The sequence below is a fragment of the Pholcus phalangioides genome, unplaced genomic scaffold (genome assembly GCF_987345545.1).
Source record: "Pholcus phalangioides strain wild (caught in Gottingen) unplaced genomic scaffold, Ppha-v1.0 ptg000004l_1, whole genome shotgun sequence".
In the NCBI taxonomy this organism is placed as follows: Eukaryota; Metazoa; Arthropoda; class Arachnida; order Araneae; family Pholcidae; genus Pholcus; species Pholcus phalangioides.
Window position 1 is genome coordinate 22,154,585 of NW_028301597.1, and position 18,245 is coordinate 22,172,829.

At 34.7% G+C, this 18,245-nt stretch overlaps 1 protein-coding gene across 8 annotated transcripts in view; it reads right to left on the reverse strand.

Moving 5' to 3' along the window:
* Vps13 (vacuolar protein sorting 13C) overlaps nucleotides 1–18,245 on the reverse strand; it is a 190,209-nt gene that overhangs the window by 133,991 nt on the left and 37,973 nt on the right. For all 8 annotated transcript variants that reach the window (XM_089231119.1, XM_089231120.1, XM_089231121.1 and 5 more), the window contains 6 exons: nucleotides 16,476–16,543; nucleotides 14,312–14,389; nucleotides 10,432–10,633; nucleotides 9,495–9,553; nucleotides 5,914–6,066; nucleotides 5,557–5,665 (listed from right to left, as the gene is read on the reverse strand). In XM_089231119.1, coding sequence (XP_089087245.1) covers nucleotides 5,557–5,665; nucleotides 5,914–6,066; nucleotides 9,495–9,553; nucleotides 10,432–10,633; nucleotides 14,312–14,389; nucleotides 16,476–16,543 — 669 coding nt within the window. The remainder of the gene's footprint in view (nucleotides 1–5,556; nucleotides 5,666–5,913; nucleotides 6,067–9,494; nucleotides 9,554–10,431; nucleotides 10,634–14,311; nucleotides 14,390–16,475; nucleotides 16,544–18,245) is intronic.

Genomic DNA, 18,245 nt, shown 5'->3' on the forward strand with positions numbered 1-18,245 from the left:
ATAAGCCTTTATTACGGTTTAAGAACAGAATAATACGAAAAAGAGCATTATGGCGTAAAGGAAGTAGATTAAGATTTCTAAAAATTGTAGAAGAATGAGGCTGACCCCGATTCAAAATTTTGAAAACTCTCTTTTGTATTGAAAATAAAGGCAATAAATTAGTTTTATAATCACCACCCCATATAATTGCACCATAATTTATAAGTGAATAAAACCAAGCATAGTAAAGGTCTTTTAAGAAATTAGCAGAAACTTTCTTACTTATATAATAAAAATTATATAGAACAAAACAAAGTTTTTTAAGTAGATCATGAACATGAGATTTCCATTTTAAATTGCTGTCTACATTTAAACCCAAATATTTAATACTATTTCCTTCTTGAATTGCATCGCTATGACAATGAGGTCATGGTGAAAACAGTGATCATGGAACCGTCAAATTCTAAAATACAAAGATCATTAATGAAAATCAGAAAAAGTAAAGGACCCAATATAGATCCTTGTGGGACTCCTCTATTTATATGGACATAATTACTGAAATTATCCTGTATTTTGACTCTTTGTTCTCTATTATATAAATATGAAGTGAACCAATTTAAAATATGACCCCGAATACCAGCTGAATTAAGTTTTTGAATGAGAATATAATTGTTCACATTGTCAAAAGCCTTTGAAATATCTAAAAATATTGCAACAGTAAATTTGTTCTTGTAAATAAATAAATTCAATAATAAAAGTTCAATAAATTTCGAAAAAGCCAAAAGGGCATTTTCAGCACCTCGTCCTTTTAGAAAACCAAATTGGTTTTTAGCAAAAAAATTCACAGAATACAAAAAATTATATATTCTAATTGAAAGAATTTTTTCAAAAAGTTTAGAAAAAATCGGTACAATTGAGATAGGCCTATAATTCAGCAGGGAATTTTTATCGCCAGCTTTAAAAACAGGAGTAATCGTGGCTCGTTTCAGTGACTCAGGAAATACAGGAAGTTGAAATGAGGTATTTATGAACTTTGTGATAAATGCGACATATGCAGAAAACTCTTTAATCAAGTATATATTAATTCCATCGTAATCATACAAATTAGTTTTAGAAAAAGAATTTAAAGTACTATGTACCTCAAGATCAATCAACTACATCAAAAAAGGCAAAGGAATTTATGGTAGGCGCAAGGTATTTTTTAAAATCATCATTGTTACCAAATAAAGACGTATTGTGGCTTATATGATCAAAGTGGGTGTTGAATTGATTTGCAAGTTCTAGAGTATCAGTAGAATCTGGCAACACAATAGCTTTATTTTGTTTTTCCACAATACTGTTAATAAATTCCCATTACTTTTTTATTTGTATCACATTTCATAAACTGTTGCTTGTAATATTCATTTTTAACAAATTTAATATGCATTTTAAGCTCATTGGCTGTGCATTGATACGATGTTCTGTAGATTCTGTCAAATAGATATTTCCACATTTTTTTACAGTTTTTCTTTTCTACAAACCATACGTAACAATTCGTTTGTCATCCAGTTATTATTAAATTTATGTGCTCTCCTAGTGCGATATTTGAAATTATTTTTAATAGAATTCAATGCAAATGCAAAAGCTTTATATTGCGTATCGATATAAACATTATCCCTCCAATTGTATTTATAACTATTTAGAAAATTAGAAAGAATATTTTTGTTGATTACTGTAAAATACCTACAATCAGAAATTTTTGAGCTTGGAATTGTATCATGGCTCAATTTCATAACTATGGGAAAATGATCAGTTAGATTATTAATAATTATTCCAGAAGAAATAGTGAATGGGTTATTTTGTGATTTAAAAAAAATATGATCGATGCAAGTGGATGTATCTCTCACTCTAGTAGGCTTATTTATCAGACACTTAAAACCATATTGGCTTAGACAGTTCAGGTAATCAAGGACGTCAATACTGCTTGTGAAAATGTCTATATTTAAATCCCTAATAATTATAATATTATCGAAATTAAGGTTGGATAAAACAGATTGGAATTCATTATTAAATTCAGCTATTGTAAATTGGTGAGAACGATAGATAGATAAGAGTGCAATATTAAATTCCCTGCTGAATAATAGGATACATTCAGCTGTAGTGAAATGAATATCAATCTGATTAAAAATCAGATTTTTCTGTACAAAGACTGTGATTCCCCCCACCTGCTATTTTCTGTGCAACAGAAAAACGAGTTGAAATTATCCAACTTATTATACAAGTTCACTTCATTACTATAAATCCAAATTTCAGAAAAAAATAATAAAGATATTTTGTTCAAACAACCTGAAAATTCTGCTAAAAAATTATCATAGTTAGCTTGCAAACTCTGAATATTTGTATGAAATATATTTAAACTATACTTGGTGGGTAAAGGCGTAAAAAATTCACTTATATCACCCAGACCTGTAATAATTTTACAATCATAATCAGGTTCAGTTATTATATCAGTTAAGAAATCGAAGGTAAATCCTTTTCAGAGTTTATTCGTATGACTCTGGATGATTGATGACAAAAAAATTTTGCCGTCACCTACCCAACCAAACTTATAGTCATGTCAACTTTAAATTTTCGTACAAGGAAAAACAACTTCTTCAGCTCAGGAGTTACATGTTCATTGAATATACCGGGATAGTAGAGAATCGTGAATTGATTTGTGATGCACTTACTTTTTTATCTTTCAGTTTCTTCAACACCTGATCACGCACCAGCTTGGACGAGAATTGAACGATAATCGGTTTAGGTTTGTCTTTATTCATACTAGGCACACTGTGAGCGACAATTATAAATACAAATACAACGCCACAACAGGCAGATTGCCCAACGAGATGGCTGACTTAAGAACATCATGGATCCCCTATCTACTACTGCTACATCACACATGCACCCAGCTCACAACCCCCCCCCCCCCCGGAACCCCCAACGAATCGGTACATGCGGGAATGTGCGTGTACGTGTAGTGAAACCTGACGTGAAGTTTTTTTGTTTCTCTGTAATGCTTGTTATGTGTAGTGCTGCCATCTGCCACCAGTTTTTCTAACTATGAGTGAAGTGTTATGATTGAATGATTTATCGTTGTAGGACTGTTGCTCTCTGTGGCGAGACTTTTTAACGGGGAGATCGGCTCGCATTTGCGCCTTGAAGTTGGGAACCACAGAAAACCAACTTCAGCCGACCGACCGATTATGCTGTTGAACATTTCACATGCAGCCAAATCTTCGATCTTAGATAAGATCTGGGACAGATTCTCATTTTCTGATTCCGGGACATTAGTAATCTCCATGTTAGTACGCCTTGAATATTGCTTCAACTCAGTGATGTCATATTGCAGTTTCCTCATTTTCGGATTTGATCTCCATATTTTCAGTTGCGAGAGTCTCATTCCTTGTTTGCAATTCCTCATTTTTGTTCTGTAGCTGAATTATAGAGTCCTTCAGGTCTTTTATGACAGCATTATTGAAATCGATCACTTGCTTGAATTCTTCAAACTTGTTGGTTACGAAGTCATTGAGATCGGTGTTTTGTTGCATAATCCTCTCCAAGAAATTCGAAATATTCAGGCAATCACTACCGCCAGCAAAAGTATCCTTGGGGGAGGACGTACATACTACACTTCATTGGCACCCGCTACATTTGAGTGAATCAGAAATCTTAACTGAATCAGAGCACGTGTCACACTTCGGCATGATTAAGCGATGTAATTAGATGACAGGAGCTTAAACACTTACATAAATTAATTCATCAACCTTTCCTTTACTTGAACCTATTAATAACAAATTAGCCACCAAACTTCGGGAAAATTACTAAAAATTAAGAAAAATTACGGAGCGACAAGTAAACACAACCTACACCGTTCACTGTTGCCACTTAATTTATATTACAAGATCCATTGAAAGACTGGTTATTTGTGGAGATGAAGATTACGAGGAAGAAAATTCATCACTGCCCCCACTGGGACTTGAACCTCAGTCTCTCGCTTGCCGGACGAGTGCTCTACCATATAAGCTATGGAAGCAGATATCAACCTTGGAGCATATATATATATGTTGAAAGGCACCGTACATGGACAGCATCAACAATCAGCTAATAGCCAGTCTTTCAATGAATCTTGTATTGACAGGTGGAGAGGGTATTTCTATATGCACGTGGCCATCTGGTTGGCCTATGTCATTCACAAGCTATTAGTTTATTGTTGATGCCGTTCCGGTACGGTGGCTTTCAACATATATATATATATATATGCTGCAAGGTTGAAATATTCTATCTGCTTCCATAACTTAGATGGTAGAGCGCTCGTCCGGCAAGTGAGAGACAGGGGTTCAAGTCCCCGTGGAGGTAGTGATGAATTTTCTTCCTCGTAATCTTCATCTCCACAAATAATCAGTCTTTCAATGAATTTTACATTCTGGTGTGTTTGCAAAAACTGTGAATTACATTAATACAACTTACTTATTAACACTGAACTTAAATCAATATCTGGCAAGTGACTATAGGTTTGCACATAGAACATACATAACTGTCCGAAGTTACTTGATCCTTTGAGCAGTTTTTAAAATTTCATGGATCCACTTGTAATTATAAATGCCACAGTGGAGATCATTAAACCCTCCATAAAATTTCACACCTGTTTTCAAGCAGATTTTTGATTTTGTGCAGGTGTGTGTGTAATCAGTCTTCCCCTAACTCTGAGAGTAGTATTAATAATAAGAAGGAAGAGCTCTGGCTTTTTCTATTATTTGCATATTCCTATACTAACCCAAAGGGAAAGGGGAAAAAAGTCTCTCTCCTTCCATTATCAAACTTTGAACAAAAGCTGCCCCACCCACTGGCAGCTGATCTCACAGGTTGGGAGGGATAGAAAGCACATGTACATAAAAGAGCTTGCTTTACAGAGATCTTTGAGCCTGGCTTGCTGAAATAATAGAATAAGAGGGTTTTTAAAAAAAAACGATATCTTGTAATTGCTGAAATATAAGGCAACAAGTGAGGTGAGATATCCCGTTATTGCCGCTGAGGGGGTTAAAAGTGCTTATCAAATACCCATGTTGGTAATTCTCATAAGAATGCAAATATTAATTTTCACTTAATAATTTCTTGAATTGAATCTTGTAACTTTTTGTACATGCTTGTGTATAAACTAAATATTATGCCAAGTAAAAGCTAAACTAATGTCTTAACACAGAGGTTCCCAAACTTTTGACTTCTGCAGCTCTTTTGCCCTAGTGGACATGTACGCACAGCTCCCCAGAATAACAAAGAATCATTTCATAGTACTGAATAGACACACGTTAATAAGAACAGCTCACTGGCATCCCAACAATTAGCGGTACCCCAAAGAGCTGTGGTGCACACTTTGAAAACCACTGTCTTAAAACATCAATTTAAAAGTCCAACACGATTGTATTAGTTATATTTTCAACTATATTCTTACTTGCTGTTATAACAATAACTCTATGTATCTGAGTTCTACTTTGCAACAGAATTGGGAAAAACAAATAAAAAGATGTGAAGATCTGAGCTAATAACACAATCACTTACGTCAGTGCTGCCAGCTTTGACCATGCTCCTTACTGTGGGGGAATGAGGATCTCTCCGAAATGAAATCATTTTGAATCCTCCCAAATTTACAACTACTTTTGAGCAATCCCTAAAATAAAATAAAAAATAATTCAAATGCTTCCATAACAATAAGGGTTTCATTCAAAACTTGATGTGAATATTAAAGAATAGTTTTTCCATAAATATTTTTTAAACATTTTTTTAATAAATGAGAATTTTAATATTTCAAATTACTTAGTTTTCAATTTTTTTCCATGTTGTTATATATGTGTTTTCAATTAAAATTCCTAAGATTCATATTAAAAAATTGAAATGATCACAATAAAAAAATATTACTTGGTATATTTTCCTTTGTATGGTACAATGAGGTAAGAAGGCTTGAGATCCACTTTTAGGTCAAGTTGCTTATGTTGTTCAATAGCATATTGAAGACCAAAGGCAGACATCTCTTTCATTTCTTCGAGTTTTAACATAGCTGTTGCTTGAATTCTGAAAAAAAAAGTATCACCAATAAATAATCAAGCTCATTTGTAAAATACAATAGTGGGTGTTTGTGTTCAACCCCTAAGATAGATGACAACACTCTTTGAACACATAAGCATTCCTAGAAGTAAATTTCACATTAACTACACAACACGTACACTACTACTTAACTGTACATGTACCTCATACACAATCTTATGTGGAATTTCTAAAGATGTTGTAATGTGTTGTGTGAGTGGGCATATGCATGGCCCTAACCTATTTATGTTGTCAGTTGTGCTTGTTTTGTGTTCTTGCTGATACTGGCATCTGTCTTCCATATTTTGAAATAAAAACTGTAAATGCTTGATTTTCCATGTTATGTAAGTATCATGTTGAAGGTGGGGGATGCCTTTTGCTGAGTAACTTTTCAAATAAGAGACCGGCCTGCATTTGCACCTCAAAGTTGGAAAACCACATAAAACAAATTTCAGCCGACCACCAAAGCACCGCCAACAGGGATAGAACCTGGATCCTCATGATGAGAAATGCACACAACACACATACACTGCATATTTTGAAAGGTGCCAGTTATAAGTGCTTCAGAAGAATGCTTACAAGAACCATGTGTGGTTTAGTAGTACAATAGGACCTCTCAAGTCTGGATTCCTTGGGACCTAGGTAAGTAATTCAGGATTAGGAAATCTTTTAGATTATCGATTAACTTTTGTTTATTTCCTAAGTTTTATATTTAAAGCAGTGATATACACTCATGTCCATAAATTAAGGATAATGCCAGCTCCGGCAAATAAAGGTTCAGAAACAAAACAAACGTTACTTATTCATAAAGCTCATTTATTAAACAAAAGATAAAGAACAAAAATGATGGTGTATGTATGATACCATTCATAAAAACTATGATTTTTGCTCCCTGGAGCAATTGTAAAAAATATCTCCTTTACAAAAACTTACTATTACATGGTTGGTATGATGGTTAATACATTGTATGTCTCCCATGCGATGAAATACAGTCCGTACAACACCTAGGCACGCTGAGTATCAAATTATCGATCTGATCTTGGGGAAGATCACTTCACTCAGCAAGCAATGCTCTCCGAAGTTCCGGTACACATGTAGGAGGTGGTTGAAGGGCTGCAACTTGTCGGCCAAGCATGTCCCACACATGCTCTATCGGATTCAAGTCAGGTGAGAATGCTGGCCATTCCATACGGGTTATATCCTCACATTCAAGGCATTCGTTTACGATGTTTGCTCGGTGAGGACGGGCGTTGTCATCCATAAATATAAATTCTGCGCCCATGGCACCCCTAAACAAGCTTACATGTTGTTCCAGAATGATGTCTCGATAAATTTGGGCTTTCATGGTTCCGGTTTGAACATGCAGATCTGTTCTGGAATCCAGTATAATTCCACCCCAAACAAGCAATGCTGCACCACCGTAATGGTGTCGTTCAATGATGTTGTCTTGGTGGTAACGGTTACCTGGCGTTCTCCATATGAAAGTCCGACATGAATCAGACTGCAAGCTAAACCTGGACTCATCGGAAAACATCACACAAGCCCACTGTGAAGATGTCCACATTGCATGTTCTCTACTCCAGGTAATCGCTGCCGACAGTTGCCGTGAGCGAAACACATCTGACAGGCCTGCGAGCATATAGACCAATATCTCCCAAACGTCTGTAGACGGTTTGCTTTGAAACTGTGGTACCCGTGGCTGCAGATAGCTGACGAGACAGGTCGGATGCTGTGCACCGTCTGCTTCTTTTGGTAGTTACTGCCAAATACCGGTCTTCATTCGGCGTTGTAACTCGGGGCGACCGTACAGTAACGTCTACTGACATTTCCGTTATCTTGGAATCGTTGTCAAAGCCTAGGGATGACACTTTGGGCAATTCCAAGTTCCTCGGATACTTCCATCTGAGTATGCCCACATTCCAGGTGGCTGATAATTCTACCACGTAAAAAATCATCCACATGCGTCCTCTGTGTCATAACTATTCGCTTATGGCACCGAGCACCTTACAGAACTCTTGTGAACAATTTTACTTCTTTGCCACCATTCCTTATATACCCCTCTTACACTCTCGTCATTGTGACGTACTATCAGCATCATCTGGTGGCTTCCTGAAGTTTGCATATCATTGTTGCAGATGTGTGCGATAATTCTACAGGTGAAAATTTTACTTTAGATTTCAATTTCCGTGTGATTCTGAATTATCCTTAATTTATGGACATGAGTGTACTTTTTTTATTACTCAGATTCATATTTTCAGTTAAAATACAACTGTAAAATAAAATTGTGATTTCTATCCACGTACTACAAGTTATCCACAGGAAAAAAATCTTTGTTCTTTAAATATGTTTTGCAATCATTGCTTGGACCCAGAAAAAACTGAAAAGTATTTTATTTAGTTTCTGAATATTGCAAATGGTAGATATTTTCTGATTCCATATTATCCATAAAATATTTGTACCAGTGTTCTGTGAATATTAGCTTTTCAAAAGTTCTCACATATACATAAAGCATAAAGTTTCCATTTGCAGTTTGTAACACATAAGTTGATGTGTTCAGAAATTCCCTTAGATAATCATAGAAAAAATATAGTGTAGGACAAGTTCTAAAATGCTTAGGATAACTACACGCGGAGAAATACAACAAAAAAGTTCTTTTGATCAAATCTGACTTTCTGAGTAATCTCATTGATTGAGACACAGTTGCCATCATTTCCCAGAAGCCTGGAAAATTTCAATGGATACCAACATTGAATGGTACAAAAAAGAAATAAAATGGCCTATGAACGGTTAAAGTCTGAAACAGAATTTGAGTAAAGAAAAATATAAAAAATCTTTGGTTTAAGAAAAATTCAGCTGAAGAGTCTGGATTATGGATCTGTCTGGATTTGAGAGGTCCTACTGTAATAGTATTCATCCACTTAGCAAACTATATATATACCCGGCTAAGACTTCATCATTTAACCACAGTATGCATGTATTCTTAAAATGCTCTGAGCACAAAATTGCAATTGGATGTTTATTCCTATCACCCAGCTACAAAAAAAGTTCAAGAAAAACTTTTTTAACAGAAATATAGGGCTGTCTGGAAAGTTCTGAATGTCTCTTTGGCCAATGCAAGTCTCAAAGTCAGTGGGTTTTTCAATTGTGTGAAAACTTGTTACAGAGAATGGGAAAATTTCATCATGTACGAAAAAAATATCCAAGAACAAATAAGGTGGCCAAAACTGATTGTACAGAATAAAACTTTGTACTAGACTTGGAAAAACATATGGCACAATGGGGTCTAGCACTGTGACCAGAAGTTTATTGTGCCATATAATTCTACACATAGATATATTTTACCCCATTGTTATATAATTACATATATCTTGCTGAGAGTTTGTAATCAAAAGAGTGAATAATTACTTTTTACTTACTGTATTAAATCAATTTGGTCTGGTGGAGAAAAAACTTCTACGAGCCTATTTACAGTAAGCTTAAGAGAAGAAAACAACCATCATTAATAAACGAATATATAGTTTTTTTAAAAACATAATACCCGAAAAAAAACCTAAAAGATTTCTCATGTATTTTTTAGACATTAAAAGACTAATCACAAACGTAGAAAAAGTCTCATATGGCCTATAGATAAAGTTGTTGTCAATTTTCATTAAACTTTAAACATTAAACTTTTTTATAGAAATGAAAAAAAAAATTAAGAGGTCTTTCATCTGCAAATTAGGAAATCGTATCAACCTGGCTCCAACCACCACTGATATGTCTACTGCAGTTATGAATAAAACATTAAATCAAACTCATTAGCCCAAAATTTTTTTACTGCTCAATTCTATTGCAGTTTGGAAAATTTGACTGAATAAACTGATATCAGAAAGAAATATGGTCATATTCATTAAAATTCTTAAGCTTACGTTGAGTAAATTAAGGCAAATTCCTTAACATTGCCTAAAAAAAGATAATGTTGACTAACAGCACAAGGCATTTTGAGAAACATAGAAAATTTGAAACTCAACTCACATCAATTATAATTTTACAAGTTTTGAGATTTAAGATGAAAGAAAACACATTTTGTGAAAGTTAATTATGTTGTGCACTGTGCCACTAATGCATACATGAAACATAAGAAATACAATATTTTTAATGAAAAATGCTCACATTAATATTTGATAGTAAATTTTTAAAAAAGATAATAAACAATTTCTTTAAGACATTGTCTTTAAATCAATATAATTATCTATTCTAAAAATCTTTTTTGCTTAAACATGAAAAGTTTTTTGCATTGCCAATAGTTTGAAAAAATGAATATTGTGCATAAATTATTATAGTTTTATGAATAAACAGAGTAGAATGACATACAGCATCGTATATTATCTGCAATGGCTGAGCATTAATGTGAACTCGATGATCACAAGAACGATCCATAGGATTAATTTCAAAGAGAACGTCTATTAAAGATTGACTAGACTTTTCTGTATGTTTTGTAGACACTATGGTTGGAATACTGGTCTCAGTTATAGGAACACCATCAACAATGAAGCTTTGTGCTTTTGTCCCGACCCTGTAAAATAATAGGAAAAATAAATTAAAAATGGGGAAAATTAACAACTAAAATGAATTAATTTTCATAACTAAAAATTTCAAATGCCAACTTGGAATAAAACTAGATACTCATGCTGAAAATAAATAATTAGAGACATGAGGGCTTCTAAAACAAAGAGGAAAAATGAAACTTAGATTTACTTTGGTTATACAGTCGACCCCCTGTATTCGCGGGGGTTACGTTCCTGGGGTGACCACAAATACGGAAATCCGCGAATAACCGAAACCATAGGGTTTTTTTTGTTTATCTTGTTTATTGAACATCATGAGAAGAGCAGGGTGATGCAAAGGTACAAGAGGAATGTAAAAGAGGGTGCAGCGGTTGTTGGCGATGCTTTCTGAAAGAACATTGTGATTTCTGTTTGATGTTTCTTCTTCTTCATATCATCAAGGATGTTGGAATATGTTGACAAGGCTTCCTCTACTAGTTTTTCTACATGTGAAGAACGTAAAATAGAGGGAATCTATATGTCGTGAAAATAATCTATTGCTGATTTTTGAACTTGCAAAGCTATGTTACTCATGGTGAACTTGTCTTCTACTTAAGAGCTGCCATGGCTCTAGTTATCACAGTAATGACATTAGTGATAGTGTAATTCTTCCACACCTTCAAGACATTTTATGCATTTGCATCTTCTATTGCGTGCACAATCATCTCCATTGAGTGGCGTGTATAATGAGCATTGAATGTTCGCTTTACCCCCGATCAAGAGGCTGAATGATAAATGTTGATTAGGAGGCATATAAAGGATTTCCACACCATCAGCTTTGAACACATTGACATCTTGTTATCCAGGAACATTATCCAGTATCAAAAGAACTTTGAATGGCATATCTTCACTCTCAAGGTACCTTCTGACTTCCGGAACGAAACACCGTTTAAACCAATCCAGGAAAAGTGCTTTCATAGTCCAAGCCCTTTTATTGTTCATCCAAAATACTGGGAGCTCCACATCCTTTCTCCTCAATGCTCGAGGATTCGCAGATTTGAAAATTACAGTGGGCTTCATCATGTATCCATACGCATTTGCACTAAAAGACATAGTTATTCTATCTTTTAAAACCAGGCACTCACTTTTCTTCTTGATTGATAAATGTTCTTGCGACATTTTCTTCCAAAATAGTACAGTTTCGTCAACGTTAAACATCTGCTGAGGTACATAACCCTTCTCTTCAATAATTTTCTGCAAAGTCTTTGGAAATTTTTTAGCTGCCTCCTGGTCGGCAGAGGCTTGTTATCCAGTGATTTTTACATTGTGTAATTCAAATCATTTCTTAAACCTATGAAACCAACCTTTACTTGCATAAAATTCTGATGAAATAAGCATTTCACCAGCCCTTCCCTTTATAGAAGCGTAAAATGTTATCGCCTTTTCTGTTGTAATATTACAATCAATTGGAATACCTTTTTGGTAGCACTCTTGTACTCACAAAAACACAGCATTTTATGTACGAGAAACACATGGATTTAGGCGATGCACAGTTTTCGCTGCCACAGGTGCAGCTACAGCCATGGCCGAATGAATTTCAGATTCCTTTTTCCTTATTCCGAAGCATTATCAGTAGCACTAGAAAAATGAGCCATCCTAAACATGCACAACTCAAACTTTGTAAACAAAACACGTGAATGACGATTGCTGAGTGTTTCCAAAAAAATTTTCCAATGAAGGAAAAAAAAAACAGAATATGGAGGGGCTGACTGTATATTTTATTAATTTATTATTTTCATATTATTCATTATACTAACTATTAATTTATATTGCTAATTTATATAATTTCATGCAAAAGAGTATATTTATATTTTGCTATTCCTTATCCAGGAAGTTGAATGAGTACTCCAAGTAGCTACAAATATTCATGAGTCAAAGACAAATCTCCATTCAATTTAATCGCCTATCAATAGTTTTCTTTTAACCCTTTCTAAGACAGTAGGAAACATACTTCCCAAAAAATTCATCAATTTTTAAATGTCCAATGATAAGCTATTTTACCACCTCTCATTACAGTTATCATCTATTAATAACTTCAGAAACTACAAAAAAATTAATATTTATCTGAATAATCTTCAAAAAGTTAATTAACAAAATTAAGCTTATCTGATAAGCTAAATGAATTTATTTTTTAAAATCAATCTCAATCCCAAAAACAGTTTGATATACCATTACTAGATAAAATGGGTCATTAAAGGATTAATTAATTTGTGACAGCTTACTTTTGCAAACTTTATAAGTACAGTCAAATCCGTTTTAACGAATACCGTTGAAGCAAAAATCTCATTTCAACGAACACTTTTCTAATCCTTCAGATAAGTTTACATAAGAATAAAATGCAAAAACCTGGGATTTTGTTATAACAAAGTGATTTCTCAGGTCTCTTGGCACTCGTTATAACGACATTCAACTGTAGATAGTTTTATCACAAGATTTCACACATCATTTATTACCAGTAGATAGAGCTTGATTTAAGCAAGGTGCATGGCCAAATTAAAAGCCAAAAGCACACTGCACTGACGTGAGGTGATTTCATGTCATGTCAGAGAATGAATTCTGATTCATAGAAATTTGGTGATGTTGGAATTTCACATCACAGAATTTCCACGAATCAGAATTTGCAGCATCTCTGGCATGACATGATTAGCAGTAGTGTGTTTAGGCCTAAAGGCCTGTTGGTTAAGCGTTTGTTTTACTATTGCAGTGGAGTGAGCTTTAAAAAAAAACTTAAGAGTTATGGTGGTAATTGAAAAATAAATAGCAATAATTGAAAACTCAAAACAGTGAAGCAATCATGACAATTGCCATAAAATACGGTGCTGAAAAAAATGGTGGTCAAAAATTAGAAACGACACCAAGTAGAAATTAAACAGGATTAATTTCTGCTTGCAGGAGTGCTAAGATTGATTGAAAGAAGGTTTTGACAGAAAATGAGCAATAAAAAGACAGATTTTGATGAGTTTGATGGAACAATTTTCTATTGATTTAGATAGCATTACATCAAAAACTTTGGTCTGGTCATTTTTGAGGAAAAGGTAATGATCTCAAATAAAAACTAGACAGTGAAGAGTTCTTCACAGCAAGCCAAGGTCAACTCGACAAATTGAAAAAGTGACATTTGTAGAATTAGCTTTTCTTCATGCATATCAAGCTCTATACCACCAGAAAAAATAAAATATACATGTGATAGACAGTTTTTCTTTCTTTCTTTTAAAGTTTCAGGTATTTTTTTCCATAACCAAGTTTTTGATATCTAAGGAGACATCAGATTCATATCCTCCTGTTAACTCAGATTCTACTGCATATCAATATGCGCAATATAATTTTTAGATGTCTACAAAATGAAACAGACTGTAAGTACATGAAACATCTATCTTAAGAATGACTTTCAAATTCATTTGATTTTACATAAATAAGAGCTTTTGAATAATGTAAACAAGCAATAAAAACACTAAAAATTGAAAATAATCGCACTAAGTGATAAATTATAACGTTGTTAAAGTCAAAAGAGCAAAAATATTGTAGGTATTGACTAAAATTTTAAAAAAAACGTATTCATCCTTCATAAATTAACCTACAGTTAGTATTGTACAAACAGTTTAATATTCTCTCATTATTTGACTTCAAGAACATGGAGAAAAACTTACTTTACACCTTCAGCAGATGGCCTCTGTTCAACATGAGTAGTAACTTCCTTCAAAGATGCTTTTAGAATTTGAGAAATTCTAAGGGTAAAAGCATTTGAAAAGAAATTAGAAATGTGACATCTTTATTTAAAAATTTTCAATAGTCATAGTATCAAGAATGTTCGAATTTATTGAAACTGAAATCTTTATTAACATACACACACATTTAATGCATGCATAATGATACAGAAAATAATTACACCATGCCACATATACAAACATACACATGCCACATACGGACAGAAAAAATCAGGACATATATTTTAAGTACAATTTAAGGTTTTTAACTGGTTATAAAAAGTAAAAGCTAATAGATTACTAGTTAGATTTATATTTTTTGAAAAATAATATTGCAATGAAACATAGAAGAAATTACACTGGTGAAATAAATTAAGAGAATTTGTATATTTTATCGAATTTCATGAAAAGAACTGAACTGAATGTAAAACCACTGCTTCTAGACAAAAATGCAAATCTTGTACGTCAAATACGTCAGCGTACACGTGTGTGTAGGCGGAGCCAGTAGAGAAACAGTCTTTATAAGCGCGCGTAAGTTAAGATGCATTTCGTTCACTAGCACACCTCAGCGAACTTCTTGGTGTTATTTTGCAGCAATCGGTTAATTTCAAATTGTAACAGTAAAAATGAGTAACCACCAATGTTTAGATGATGGAATGAGGTGGCGAATTGTGGGGAGGCTAGAAGCAGGCCAATCTCAAGTCCAGATTTGTAGAGAGTTCAATTTAACACCCAGCGTCGTGTGTAACTTATGGAAACAGTTCCAGGATACCGGATCCATCGAGAGAAAGCCTGGGCATGGTCGTCCAAGAGCCACAACGGCCAGAGAAGACCGCCATTTTTCGATTATAGCGAGGCATAACAGGAGTGCTACAGCTTCTCAGCTCTCTCGTGACTTGTATGCAGCCACAGGAACCCGTGTATCAAGGGTGACTGTTTCCAAAAGAGTTCATGAGAGAGGGTGGTTTGCAAGAAGACCTGCTGTTTGCGTCCCGCTCATTTCTACGGACAGAAGAATCCGTTTATCATGGTGCAGAGAACATAGAGATTGGAGGAGTATGGATCAATGGGCGACCGTTCTCTTCGCTGATGAGATCAGCCTAAGCACCGATTCTCACTGTACGTTCATATGGAGAGAACCAGGGACCCGCTACCTACCCTCCAATGTCCGCGAAATCGACCATTATGGCGGAGGAGGTTTAATGGTCTGGGCAGGCATCATGTTGGATGGCCGCACACCTCTCCATGTCTCTGAAAGAGGCACTGTGACTGGTGTGAAGTATAGGGATGAGGTCTTGGAGCCCTATGTTCACCTTTTCAGGGGTGCAGTTTGCCCCGAGTTCATTTTAATGGACGATAACACGAGGCCACATAGAGCTCTCCTGCTCGACGATTTTCTAGAGAGTGAGGATATTCGCCGGATGGATTGGCCAGCCAGATCTCCAGACCTTAACTCTATAGAGCATGTCTGGGATGCTCTGGCGAGGGCGATTGCAACTCGCAACCACCCTTCAGGAACCATCCAGGGAATGAAAACAGCGTTGAACAAGTGGGACCAATTGCCCCAGGAAATGGTAAACTGCCTAATTTCAAGTATGAAATCACGCTGCGAGACCTGTATATCTGTAAGAGGGGACCATACCCCCATTAACCCATTTTTTTGTTTATTCTGCAACCGCTGTTTCATACCTTCCGACTCCAACGAGTGTTACGCACGATCATGTGTGTGTGTATTACAATTATTGAATGGTTATTTGTTTTTTTATTGTATCAATGTATGTACATATCAAATTTCATTAAAATTGGTACAGCAGTTCTACAGATAATCGACCAAGTCTGCAAATTCTCTTAATTTTTTACACCAGTGTATTAAACATAGTGCAAAAGAATGGGACAATGCAAAAGCTCATTTTTAGTGTCATTGCAATACCATAAGTTATAGAAAATCTTCTGAATTGATTTTGTGATTAAGAAGCTTCACACATGATTCTGGTTATAATTTATGAAGTCTCTAACAATTTCAGTGAATCCAGTAATTTATGAATCAAATTTTTATAATGGGCAAAAATATTGAAAGACACATGTACTTTCATCATCATAGACTTACCTTGCAGTGTCATCTGATAATACTAATGTCAAATTATGAAGAAGAAATGCCAATTGATTTTCAACAAACTGAGAAGAAACAAAACACATTATAAATAACAATAGTTTAAGTTATTTACCAATGTAATGCTAACATGGGCGAATATACAGGAGGGCATATACCACCTTTGACCTTGGAGATACCAAGATCAAAGGTGGAATCGACTGATCTAATGTATATATGTGTGTGTATATATGAATTGATATAATTATCATGCTTCCCCCCCTCCCCAGACTTATAAGTCTATCTCTACCTATGCATGCTAATACAAAAAGATACATTTTTTCTGTATATTACATACATAACTACATTTTTAAAAGTTTGTCCCAGAGCTACTCTCAGCATCTGGGGGTTGATACTCGAGATACCAATTAATACCACTCAATTATTCAACCCTTGTCCTCAGGTCGAAGTAAAAGATTATTTATTTACAGCTTTAACAAATAATGTATATATGAGGATGGTTTCAAATTACATACTTATAAATCAGTACATATATTTTATGCTACTACTCCTTGAGCGAGAGAGGAATGGAGAAAGCAATAGGTCAAGACTTACCCCAGGCTTTCATCATCTTCCGCTCCTTCCACTGTTCCCCAAAAACCGGACAACCACCTCTCATCAAGACCCAGTTCGTTCTGTCCTTTCAACCACCTTCTCTCGTCCAATTTCCTCCTGTTTCCCTCTCATTGGTTCCGTCTCCTAAACATCACCCCCTCCCCTTTGGGTCCCAGACTAGAATCCCTTACTGGAATCTCGCTGCTGCCCCGATGTCTACATACCAATGATAAATCCATCTGCCACTCCTTCTCAAGGTACCACTGCCCAAAGGGCAGGGTCAATTCTGAGAATCTGCAAAAGGCGTTGGAGGTAACACCTGTGCATATAGGTGCCTCACCTATTTCTATACACAATATCTGAATAAAAGTCCAACCCAGTTCCCAGACTGTCTGGCGTCGTAAATAAAATTATATTCTAAAAGGCTTCATTAAAATTTAACTACAAATTAATGTAACAAGTTAGCGAGTAGCTTGTTACAAGTTTTACATGCAATAGAAGTCTGATACGTAGGTTAAACAACATTCAAAACCCGATTTAACAAATTGGATAAAACCACCATTTTGTTCATTAAATCCAAAAAAAATCATAAAACTGGAGTTAAAATAATACAAGTATGCATACAGGGACTTCTAAAAAGTTACTAAATTGAGGAATTTGTTAAATAAGAGTTCATTATATCGGAATTCAAATGTAATTCAAAATAGAAATTGTTTGAATAAGTGAAAAACACTGATTACTGTGGTTCATCTTTTAAACATGATTTTTTTAAAAACAGTGATGACACAGTGAGTGTTCCCTCTACACGTTTACAAGTGCTACAGACATGATAGTTCCATTTAACAATAGAAAAAGTTGATACAGCTTGTGTAGCTAGTATTTTCCCCTAGAAATACAGCACATAAGCATATGCCATTTTTCTTTTTATCTCTCATAACCTCCCCCCCAATAAAAAAGCAGTTTGGGTTTAGCAGGTTTTTGAATAAACCTTTTACCAGCCAAATTCAGATTTGGATTGATTTTCTTAAATATTTTTCTTTTTACTTCCCTGTTCTGATCCTTCAGTTCAGAAATATCAACAAAAAACTTGTGAGAAAAAAAAAATTCTGATTGTTTTCTGGACTTGCCCATGTCCATAGAAGAAAACATTAAAATTTAGAAAATATATATTTT